The sequence below is a fragment of the Camelus dromedarius genome, chromosome 17 (assembly GCF_036321535.1).
Source record: "Camelus dromedarius isolate mCamDro1 chromosome 17, mCamDro1.pat, whole genome shotgun sequence".
NCBI lineage: Eukaryota > Metazoa > Chordata > Mammalia > Artiodactyla > Camelidae > Camelus > Camelus dromedarius.
In genome coordinates this window covers 47,454,839-47,467,138 of record NC_087452.1, presented here as the reverse complement: position 1 = coordinate 47,467,138, position 12,300 = coordinate 47,454,839, and the positions used below count along the sequence as shown (strand labels likewise).

Genomic DNA, 12,300 nt, shown 5'->3' with positions numbered 1-12,300 from the left:
ATGGACCTTGAGGGCATTATGCTAAGTGAAGTAAGTCAGAGAAAGACAAATACCGTATGATCTCACTTACATGTGTAGAATCTAGAAAAGCCAAGATCATAAAAACAGAGAGTAGAACAGTAGTTACCAGGGGTTAAGGGGAAGGGAAAATTGGGGAGATGTTGTGTAAGGTGCAAACCTGCAGCTAGTAAATAAGTCCTAGAGATCTAACGCACAGCATAGAGATTACAGTTAACAGTATTCGGTTATAAACTTCAGAATGACTAAAGACTAGATCTTAATTGTTCTCACTACAAAAAAGAAATGATAATTATGTGATACCGGTGTTATGCTATGGTGGTAATGTTTTGCAATACATAAATGTCTCAAATCCACCTACTGTACATCTTAAACTTATACAATGTTATATGTCAGTTATATCTCAATTTTTTAAAATCCCCAAACCTTTATTTTTCAGATAATGAATATACAGTTTATCGTTAACAATTTCAGAAGCCCAAATTGTGTATGCCTTGAAAGTACCAGTGATGAATTATGTTCTCAAGACATGATGTCTCAAAAATTAGTTTGCTGGTGAGTTCCAAAATCTTATGATTTAAAGAGACTTGAAGACACTCTGCTGAAGGCCAAATTGCTGGGCTGAAAAGCCAGCTGACAGCCTCGTCTTAAAAATGCAGGGAAGATGGACTCTGCTAAAATATTCAGGCAAAGAGCTATTCTGGATGACGAACACTATCTAGTTAACTGAGATTTAAGAATCTTCTTTGGTATTTTAAACACATGATATTGAAATGAATCTAATTCTTTCATGGAAAGTCAGTGTCGCCAGTATAATCAGCCATCATTTCTATACTCTAAAAGTGAATTTATTAGTCACTTAATTGAATAGATTTGGAGCTACTTAGGAAGGGAGCATGGGACCTTATTTTATAACTAGGAAGGTGAGCCTCAGAGAAGGCACATGGTCGCTCAGCAGTGCAGTCATTCCTGTTGCTTCTCCCTAAGGACACATGATCAGCTCTTGGTTGAACTTCTGGCTCTTCCTTAGGTTGTCCCTCTGTCCAGGTTGCAAACGGAGATGTCTTTCTCTCACTTGCTCTAGGGTCCGATCCCATGAACCTCAGTGGGGCGGGAGAGGCTGGGAGGGGCCGAGAGCGGGTCCGCAGCCCTGCCTCCTCAGGGAGAGGCAGGTCGGAGGGAAGCTGACCTGAGCAGGCAGGACACCGCACAGCCAGCACACCAAGCTTGCTGTCCCAGAGATGCAGGGAAGCTGCCGGAACCAGCCAAGGCCAGCCCAGAGTCATCCGGGGGTCCTGAAGAGCAGACGGGGTGAGGCAGTGGGGGATGCGGGAGCTGGCACTACCTTACTGACCTATCGATTACCTTTCAAACATACCAATTGCTTTTACATCCTCATACCTCTGTCATTATGTTCTCTCTGCCTCAAGCGTCCACGAGCTTCTGAGGAATTGAAATCTTGTAATATGACCCTTAATTTGAGTGAGGTAGCAGAATGTATCATGACACCCTGCAAGTAACAGAAACACGTGACAGTAGTCAATTGCCCCAGAATGGTTTGGGTAGAAGCAGCATCTGGAAATGTGGGTCTGCGGTTGAACGAGATCCAGGTGAGCATCTTCGCTCTTCTCTTGGTCTTTTCCTCGTGGTCACAAAATGCTTGCTCCCACTCCTGCATGGCGTATCTGCATTTAGAGTGAAAGAAGAGCTACAGGGAAGGTATAAACCTTATCTTTTCCCTTTTATCAGAAAAGCTAAGGGTTTCCCAGAGCTCCCTAACCCTGCCCACAGCACAGTTACAGTCCTGTCGCCTTGGCAGCAGTGGTGGGAACAAATACTGAGTATGTGAGCTTTTCTAGCCTCTGTGGCTGGAGCAGGCAAAGGAAATGGTGATGAGGATGGTTTGGGGGGAATCCCTCTACAGTGAGCCCAGGTGGCTGGGAGCAATGGTGAGGTCCAGTCTTTTCTAAGATGAAGGATATTTTTATAACAAGAATGGCCTCTTCTCACATGACCTCGTTTATGAACTTGGGTGTTTGCATACCAGTTTTCTTTCAAACGGAAACTTATAATAACCTGTCTTATTTTCTGCTTGTTGAATGAATGCCTCACATGAATAAAACTGTACAAAGTGCCTCATAGCTATCATCATATGTGACCCTTGCAGGAATCCTGTGACAGCAAAAATGATTATCCCAGGTTCATAGAAGAGAAAATTGAGACAGAGCTTGCTTGACACCAAGTGGAAAAACTAGTACAAACTGAGACTTGGATCCAGATGTCTTGACTTCAGTGTCCATATTATTAGACTTGCTGAGGAGATTATTATTTTTTTAATTGAAGTACAGTCAGTTACAATGTGTCAACTTCTGGTGCACAGCACAGTGTCCCAGTCATGCATATACATATGTATACTCATTTTCATATTCTTTGTCATTAAAAGTTATTATAAGATATTGAATATAGTTTTGTGCTATACGGAAGAAATTTTTAAAAATCTATTTTTATATATAGTGGCTCACCTCTGTAAATCTCAAACTCCCCAATTTATCCCTTCCCACCTCCTTTCCCCAAGTAACCACAAGATTGTTTGCTATGTCTACGAGTCTGTTTCTGTTTTGTAGATGAGTTCATGGTATCCTTTTTTTGTTTGTTTGTTTCCATATATGAATGATATCATATGGTATTTTTCTTTCCCTTTCTGGCTTACTTCACTTAGAATGACATTCTCCAGGTCCATCCATATTGCTGCAAATGGCATTATTTTATTCTTTTTTATGACTGAGTAGTATTCCATTGTATAAATATACCACTGCTTCTTTATCCAGTCTTCTGTCATTGGACATTTAGGATGTTTCCATGTCTTGGCTATTGTAAATAGTGCTGCTATGAACATTGGGGTGCATGTGTCTTTTCGAATTAGAGTTCCCTCTGGATATATGCCCAGGAGTGGGACTGCTGGATCGTATGGTAAGTCTATTTTTACTCTTTTGAGGAATCTCCATACTGTTTTCCATAATGGCTGCACCAAAATATGTTCCCACCAACAGTGTAGGAGGTTCCCTTTTCTCCACACCCTCTCCAGCATTTATCATTTGTGGACTTTTGAATGATGGCGATTCTGGCTGGTGTGAGGTGATACCTCATTGTAGTTTTGATTTGCATTTCTCTGATAGTTAGTGATACTGAGCATTTTTTTATGTGCTTTTTGGCCATTTGTATGTCTTCATTGGAGAATTGCTTGTTTAGTTCTTCTGCCCATTTTTGGATTGGGTTGTTTGTTTCTGTTATTAAGTTCTATGAGCTGTTCATATATTCTGGAAAGTAAGCCTTTGTCAGTTGCATCGTTTGCAAATATTTTCTCTCATTCTGTAGGTTGTCTTTTTGTTTTACTTTCCTTTGTTGTGCAAAAGCTTATAAGTTTAATTAGGTCAGATTTGTTAATTTTTGCTTTTACTTCTATTGCCTGGGTAGATTGCCCTAGGGGAGCATTGCTAAGAGTTATGTCAGATAATGTTTTGCCTAGGTTTTCTTCTAGGAGATTTATCTTGTCTTATATTCATAAGTCTTTAAGCCATTTTGAGTTTATTTTTATTTCTGTGTATGGTGTAAGGGAGTGTTCTAACTTCATTGACTTACATGCTGCTGTCCAATTTTCCCAAAACCATTTGCTGAAGAGACTGTCTTTTCTCTATTGTATATTCTTGCCTCCTTTGTTGTAGATTAATTGACTGTATGTCTGTGGGTTCATTTCTGGGCTCTCTATTCTGTTCCATTGGTCCATATGTCTGTTTTTGTAGCAATACCATGCTGTTGTGATTATTGTAGCTCTGTAGTATTGTCTGAAGTCTGGGAGGGTTATTCCTCCAGCCTCATTCTTTTTCTTCTGTAATGCTTTGGCAATTCTGGGTCTTTTGTGATTCCATATAAATTTTAGGATTGTTTGTTTAGTTCTGTGAAAAATGTCCTGGGTAATTTGATGGGGATCACATTAAACCTGTAGATTACCTTGGGCAGTGTGGTTATGGCCTTTGTTTTAAAGTCTATTTTGTCTGAAATCAGTATTGCTACTCCTGCTTTCTTGTCGTTTCCATTTGCATGGAGTATCTTTTTCCGTCCTCTCACTTTCAGTCTATGTGTATCCTTCTCCCTAAAGTGGGTCTCTTGTAGGCAGCCTATTGTAGGTTCTTGTTTTCTTATCCAATCTGCCCCTCTGTCTTTTGATTGGAACATTTAGTCCATTGACACTTATGGTAATTATTGATAGATGTATGTTTATTGCCATTTTGAACTTAGTTTTCCCATTGATTTGGTATTTCCTCTTTGTTCCTTTCTATTTCTATTTGTAGCTTGATAATTTTCTTTTGTATTATCTTGGTTTCTTTTTGGTTTTTGTGATTCTGTTGTATGCTTTTGATTTGTGGTTACACTGTTTTTCAAGTACATTAACCCATTACTATATTTGTTTGCTTTAAATTGATAGTCATATAAGCACAAACACATCCTAAAAAGAATGAAAAAAAGAAAAAAAATCTATATACTCTTGCTCCCCTCTCCCGCCTTTAATGATTTTGATGTCCTCTTTTCCATCTTCATGTTTCTTCTATTGCAGCTCATTGTAGTTATCACCTTTCCAATTATGGTTTTCTCTTCCTATAGCATCCTGCTTCTTTTCTACTTAGAGTAGACCTTTCACTATTTCCTTTAGCATGGGTTTAGTGTTGCTAAACTCCTGCAGCTTTTTCTTGTCTGTGAAGTTCTTTATCTCTCCTATTTTAAAGGATAGTCTTGCTGGATAGAGTATCCTAGGTTGCAGCTTTTTCTCATTCGGGACTTTAAATGTATCTTGCCACTCCCTTCTGGCCTATAATGTTTGTGCCGAAAAATCAGCTGAAAGCCTTATAGGGGTTCCCTTGTAACTCTTTGTTTTCCTCTTTGCTGCCTTTAGAATCATTTATTTTTAACTTTGGCCATGTTAATTATAATATGTCTTGGTGTAGGTCTGTTTGGGTTCTTCCTGTTTGGGACCCTCTGAGCCTCCTGTACTTGGATATCTGATTCCTTCTTTAGGGTTGGGAAGTTTTCAGTCATGATTTATTCAAATACCTTTTCAATCCCCTTTCCTCTTTTTTCTCCTTCTGGGATCCCTATTATGCATAGGTTGGCACACTTTATATTATCCCACGAGTCCCTTACATTGTTTTCATTAGTTTTCACTTGCTTTTCTGTCTGCTGCTGTGATTGGGTGATGTCTGTTGTCCTGTCTTCTAACTCACTTATATTTATTCCTCTGCATTGTCTAGTCTGCTTTGACTGCCTTTAGCTTGGCTCTTATCTCAGCCATTGAGTTTTCTGTTTTTAATTGGCTCCTCTTTATAGTTTCTATTTCCTTTTTATAGTATTCTGCATGCTTATTTATAGTCTCTCATTTCCTTCAGTGCTTTTATCATCCCCTTTTTTGAAATCATGATCTAGTAGACTATTGAGGTCTATTTCATTGATTGTTCTTTCAGGGGACTTCTCTTGTTCTTTTAATTGGGAGTAGTTCCTCTGCTTCTTCATTTTACTTTTCTCTCTCTGGCACTGTGGGTTATGGAGTATCAGTTATCTGCTGTGGTCTTGAAGGGATTTTTTTTTTTTCAGTAAGTGGGAGCCTTCCTGTGTAGACTGTGCATCTCTAATAATTTTGTCTGGGGGTCTGTCTTTAGTGTGGATGGTTGCCACATCTTTGTTCCACATGTGTTGGCTGTTATCCCTTTGACTGGGGCTGTGGCAGGTGCTGTGATCAGAGCCTGCCCTGGTTGTTGAGCGGGGCCTCCTTTTGTTCTGCGGTTGTCACAGCCCTGACAGAGGTGGGTCTGCTCCCTTTTGTTGGAATGGAGGCTTCCAGACCCATTTCTGAGCTGGGGTGTGTGGCAGGCGGGGCTGGAGGGCTTCACGTACTGTTTGTTGAAGCTCCCCTTGTCCCCATTTTAGCCGTGGGAATGCCAGTGCTCTGCTCTGGTGTCCCCGGGGTTCTGTGCCCTCAGAGCTACCAGTGTGGAGCTGCCGACCTCTGAGTCACGCACCTGGATCGCGGTGAGCTATCAGGTCAGCGCTGTTCCCGGTGCCTGTGTGCCCGGTAGGCGAGCTCGCAGAAAACGGCCGCTCCAGCCCTCGCCCCGCTGTGCGCCAGAACTCCGCTCCTTGCTCGTTTGTCTTAGAGGCACGAGTTCACAGAGGCACCAGGACAGAAGAGTCCCCTGCCTGGGGCTGGAAACAGGTCTCAGTCCCACAGGCACAGATTCAGGTTTCAGCCCCACTTCCGCCTGGGAGCTGAGTCGCAGCAAGTAGAGTGGGCGTGGCTGAGCCCCGCCTCTCTTCTCGCGAGATCTCACCCGATGCTGCCGCGGGCCTTGGGCGGCAGAGGCTATGGCCAGGCCGCCTTGTGTCTCTTCACCTCAGCGCTCACCTACAGTTTTGCTTTTTTTTCATAGGGAAACCCAGGCTCTTCTGTTCTGTATGCCCTCCTAGCCACGGCGCACTGCACCCTCCAGCCCCCTGTGGCTGCCTCTGCGCCGCCGGCCCCAGCCCTCCACTGGGGTCGGGTGGCCAGGCCTGGCCCACCCCCGCCGCCTCACGTCTAGGCCTAGGGGCCGCGGGGCTCCTTTGTGCCGGTTTCTCTCAGTTCTGTCGGCCAAGTAGTTGCTTTGCACAGACCGGAGCTTCTGAGGGTCCCCCTCCGTCCCCGCTGAGCTCTCTGGTGAAGAGGGGGCGTCCCAGGGTAAGAGCGCTGTTCCTCCTCTGCCGCTTCCTCCCTGAGGGACAGGTCCTGCACTAATTTCCTTTTTCTTCTTCTTCTTCTAATTCTCATACCATGTTTTTTTGAGGAATTTTGAAGTAGGCGCTGTTCTGTCCAAGTTCAGCAGGTGTTCTGAGTGAATGGGTGGGTCTGTGGATGTCTTGGGGTGAGGGTGAGCTAGGAGCAACCTTGTATTCCGCCATCTTGGCTCCCCCCCCCCCCCCCCCGAGACTACGTTTTAAGAGAAATGGAAGAGAAAGGTTCAGTTCAGATAGACTGAAGACGTGTTAATGTTTGGAACTGTCGACACTGACTCAGTGACTTATTTAGAGAACTATAAAGCGTGTTCAGTTGGAGTGACAGCAAGACATCTTTGTTTCTTTCCTTTTCTAGAGAGCCTCAGCCAGCAAGTCGTCCGGGGTTCCTTCCTACAGCAGATGGTCCAGCTCCCAGCCACATCAGGTAAGATGCTCTTGTCAAGAACCTCGACATACTCGCTTCCCTGGCGGTGCTCTCACATTTACAGTTACGTTGTCTCTGGGCAAATGTGGATGGTGGTGTCAGGCTGTGGTCTTGTCTCACCTTGAAAGCGGTCCCCTCGATGGAGGGCTGTGCAGTTTCTTACTGGTGACTTTCTCGACTTCAAGTTTTGGGTCAGGGCTCTGTGAGGGGGCCAGTGACAGGAAAACGCTGAAGCCCCACCTTCAAAGCCCTCTGCAGTGGGTAGCTGGTGAAATCAGGCTAGCAACGAGTGGAAGAGAATTGTGCCTTTAAAAATTTCAACCCAAGTTTAGCCCTTGCATCCTTTTAATTCCAGGGAATGGGTACTCTCCCCTCCGTGTGTGTGCTCTGAGTGTGTACCCCGATATATCAGCAAATACACTAATACTACACAGAACCACTTTGTTGTTGTTGGTTTTGCCTAGTGACTCAGGGTGATTAACCATCTCAATTCAGGTCAGACAATATTGAACATTATTTACCTGCTTCAGGGGCAGTTAAGCCCCCAGATGCTGTCATGTCCCTGTGTGTGAACGAAGCAGGACCTTTTTGGTTGGTGAGCAGCTTTTGCACGTGACACGTTGTGACCACATGGGCTTGTTTTTGCAGCAGCTCATGGTAAGAGTGCTAGCCTTGAATCCTAAAAAGCAGGATGTGCATTCAAATTACGTACTATCTATGAAACCAAGGAGAAATAAACTCCCGTGTGTCTTTTGCTTTATTGATCAGAATCCTCTCTTAGACTTTTCAGGGCACTTGGGCCGGGTGTGGAGATTATAAGATGGGGACGTTATAAATGGTTTATATTCACATCCCCCACTCATTTTATTGATTTTGTGTAGAAATTTAGCATGGGTGATCATTCACTCCCACATCAGCATAATGTGAGAACTCTTTTTCTATTTTTTCTTTCTATCTTTTGTTTTCATTGCAATTACAAATGGACTCTCGTCAATTAAAGAATATTAAAATTAATAAGAGAAAACAAAATTCTTCCATTATGCCATATTTTATCCCAGTGCCTGCTTTTATATTGAATTGGTGGGAAGGAAGATATTGGGGTGGTGGCTCTGACCTCACTGGCATCCCGTGGGGACGTTACTGCTGTTGGTAGATTTGGAAGATACACTGCTTCGTGGATGTGAGCTGAGAACAAAGGTGGCTCAGAAAGAGGGGCAGAGGCACCCTTCAGAGGAGGCTGCTTTGAATGTCCAGGGTTCCTTTACTTGCTACGTAGTAGGTGCAGCCTGTTAACGTGCTCTGGGTTAAGAATCTGTCTTTCTGATTTTTGTTCTCACACTTTCCAGAGACTGAGTTGAGCAAGTTGCTTCTCTGCACTTGCTCTGAAGATGGGGAGATGCTCTGATCTAATCTTCCCAGTCTAAGAAAAGTGGAAGCCAGAGATTTTATTGTCCAAGCGTATATGAATTTAGTTGGTCTTGGAGTCTGTGGTTACTTCTGCAGAACTCATTCAGTTCTGCAAGTCAGTACCATCCTTTTGGGAAGTTCCCCGTGAGATAATCTGTCGTCGTCCTCTGTGCTGCTTCTGCGAACTTTTCACCTGCTGCGGCCACGTGAGACAAGTAAAGCCCCGGCAGTAGGCACAGTACTCAATCTGCAAGCGGATGCTTTTAGTCTTCTTCTCTTACAACAGCCTTATTTGATGAAATCAGGGAATTGTTAGGCAGTGTTTGTGTGACCATCCTACACACGCTTGCCAATGTTTCTTTTTTTGAATTATTCCAGGTCTGTGGCATCTAAAAGTGGATGAGCTACTCAAAAAGGGTTTTGTTTTACTGTCTTACACATGGAAAGAAATCTGGTTATGTGGGGAGACTTTCAACATTAGCAGCACCTTTTTGATCAGGGGACATAACCCAGTGGCATTTCCAAATGATGCTCTGATTAATATTTTTTTCCTTTATTGAAGTACAGTCAGTGACACTGTATCAGTTTCTGGTGTACAGCATCATGTTTTGATCATGCATGTACATACATATATTTGACTGTGATCAATACTGCTGCCACCTCTTTTGTGCTGAGGGTTGGCTTTAACTCTGAGGGAAAGGAGTTGTCTGTTTCTTTCTGATTTGTTTAAGTTTCCTTGGTGACTGCCTGCTGTGTGCCGCTCATAAGCTCACTTATTTTCCATTCTTCTCCATGTCCTTCCCTTCACACCTACTTTCCCAGTAACCAGTGCCCTGTATTAAATTCCTTCTATTGCACTGCCTGGTTTGGGCTCTGTTTTTCAAAGTTTTTCCAACTGTTCTCCGACCGATAGCACTTACCATGGCACGACACACGTCATTCTTTTGCTCCCGCAACAGCGGTTTTTAATTTTAGAAAAATTATGTGACTATTTACAGGATCACCTGCCTTGCAGCTGCTGAAAAGGCTGAGATTTATTCTCTTGAGCTGGCCTGGTGAGTGGGACTCCTTTTACACCACTATCTTGCTTAGAATAATCATTTCTCTTCTTTGTTACTTATGCTCTAATCCTCCCCTGTGAATGTCTGTTTATTACCAAAAAACCTTTGTCTTTTGTGTTGGCGATATAATACACTTATTGGCTTCAGTCTTTGAAAGTACCTACGTAAATTCTCAGCTTGAGGTAGAAAATACAATTGCAGTTCTCTCCTGGATTCCAGCCTGGTGTCTTTCTCTGATTTTTGGCATCAGCAGAGCATTTAGAAAAAAATGGAGTCATGGATTTATAGTTACTAAGGGTCCAAGTGGCTCGTTTTGTACTTGTTTGCAGAACACTATTTGTCAGATATACACAAGCAGAGATGCAGTAATGAGTAAATCAGTACACAGGTAGATAGATACCTACTCATTGGGGAATTAATTTCATCACTTTTCCTTCCTAATCATTATCATCATGCCTAACATTTATTGAACATTTGCTATGTGATGTCTGCAAATTTCTTTACATGCACTGACTGTCTCATTAACCCCCTCAATATCTCTATAAGGTTGCAACATTTTACAAATGGGATAATTACAAATTACAAAGTTAACCAGCAATGCAGGGTTTGTTTCACCAGATTCCAGCACCCTAGTCTTTCAACTACTGGACAGTGTTATTTCTCTAACTTTTATAGAGTAATTTAAGGCAACTGAAAAACATTTTAACAAATAGTTCTGTTTTGAGCTGACCCCTACACAATTGTTTGGCCTCTAGTTCTATTTCGACTCTGAAATTATTTTGCACAGTTTATTTTTGTCTTGGAACAGGGTCTTATGTCCACCATTTGCAAATGGACACCTTATAAAGCAGAGCTTTTAATATATTTATAAGTTTTAGTTAAAAAATGCACCATTTTGTGTTTTATCTGGAATAATTTGAAAACAAATGTGTGAGAAGTAACAGCTTCCATTGCTTTGCCGTTTGTAAGGAACACACATAAAGTTTTACATGCTTTGTGAATATTTACCAGATAAAGGTCATGATGAATTGCACTGTGAATAACAGACAAATGAGAATGATGACCGTCCAACAAGTATCTTCAAATCTGAAACATGATGCGATAAACTGAAACTGTGGTAAATTGTTTATGCGTCTTGTGCACTTCTCTTTAGGAAAGTTTCACACCTCCCAGCATGTCTTCCCTCTCATATTCAGAAAACTTCTTGTAAATATTAAATAACTATCCTCCTATGATTTAGAAATGGAAAGTTTTTCCTTTGGATAATTGGCACTAATCTAAGCATTGTGTCTTAAAAACCCTCAGTTGTAAGGTTTTGTTCAATAGAGATCAATGGATTGATTGATGACTTTAGTAAAAGTTGTGTTTAGAGGAGTCCTTGGTGGGTGAGAACCTTGCAATTAATCTCCTTAATTGGGAGAACCAGGGAAAAAAGAGAGAGAATCTGTTATGGAGTAACAATGACTCGAGAATTCAGCCAGACATTCCAGCGTGTTCATTTTCTAGTAGCAGATAGAACGGACAGCCTTGAAGGGCAGTGGCAGAAGTCTGGGGTATCTGGCAGGATCGGGGTTAAATGCAGGAAGGAGAAGGTATTTCATGGCTTAGCTGTGTTTGTGCAGTAAGAGTGGATGCAGCCCACTGGCAAACGGCGACCGTGAGCATTTCTCCTGGACTGTCGCACGTATTTTTTCATGCCTGCATGTGGAACTCCCTGTACTCGGCATGCAGTGGGAGCTCTTGAGGTCTTTGAGCAGGAATGAATGAATGAATTGTATGAAGTAATGACAGAAACAGAGCGGGCAAGGGGGACCTCAAATCCACACTTATTTATATTCTTTCCTCCCAGTCATTAGTTTCCCCCTTCACCTTCACTGGGGCTCACAGCAGAGCTGATAATTCTGAATTGACTGAGGTGAGATGCAGTTTACGTCACTCTTGGTGGTGGTTCTTATAACGAGCATTGCGGTGGGAGTAGAGGCTGCCTGGGGCCAGGGGAACCTGTGTGCTCATCTGAGAGTCAGTCTAACCTTGTCAGCACAGCCTGAAAAGGAGGGGCGCCTGGATAGGAGAGTGTTGTTGGTTCTGGGCTTGGGTTAGGGGGTTCTGGGGAGAGGTGAGGAAGTGAGCTGTGTTCTGGATTGAGGTCTGCTAGGAGGTGGGGTAATTCTGTGATTGCGTATGTTAATAATTTCAGCCAGAAGGTGGGAGGGATGGAGGCAGGTTACAGATGGAAGTGATGAAGACGCAGCAGTCGCTCTGGTTACCTGGGTGACAAGGATGTTTGGTCAGCTTTGTGATTTGGACAGCGGTCTTGTTTTCCTCCCTGCTTGGATGTAATTATGGGGTGATCTTGTTTTTGTCTCATTGAATCAGGGTTATGAAGGTCTAATCTGAGTCAGGTGAGTTGTTTTTGCTGCATAGGAAACTCCTTGGCCTTGGGGCTGATGCCAGGCTGTGGACTTGAGAAGCTGTATCATATATACCTACACAGATACACACACACACACACACGCGCACGACTTAGCTGATTGTATATGAACACCAGAAGGTTGGCACTACCCTCCCTGG

The 12,300-nt window shown here is 42.9% G+C and overlaps 1 protein-coding gene across 1 annotated transcript in view; it reads left to right on the top strand.

Moving 5' to 3' along the window:
• Positions 1–2,949: 2,949 nt before the first annotated feature.
• RBMS3 (RNA binding motif single stranded interacting protein 3) overlaps positions 2,950–12,300 on the top strand; it is a 919,284-nt gene continuing 909,933 nt past the window's right edge. Inside the window, exons 1-3 of the mRNA XM_031469805.2 lie at positions 2,950–2,988; positions 6,495–6,781; positions 7,193–7,261. Coding sequence (XP_031325665.2) covers positions 2,958–2,988; positions 6,495–6,781; positions 7,193–7,261 — 387 coding nt within the window. The 5' untranslated portion in view covers positions 2,950–2,957. The remainder of the gene's footprint in view (positions 2,989–6,494; positions 6,782–7,192; positions 7,262–12,300) is intronic.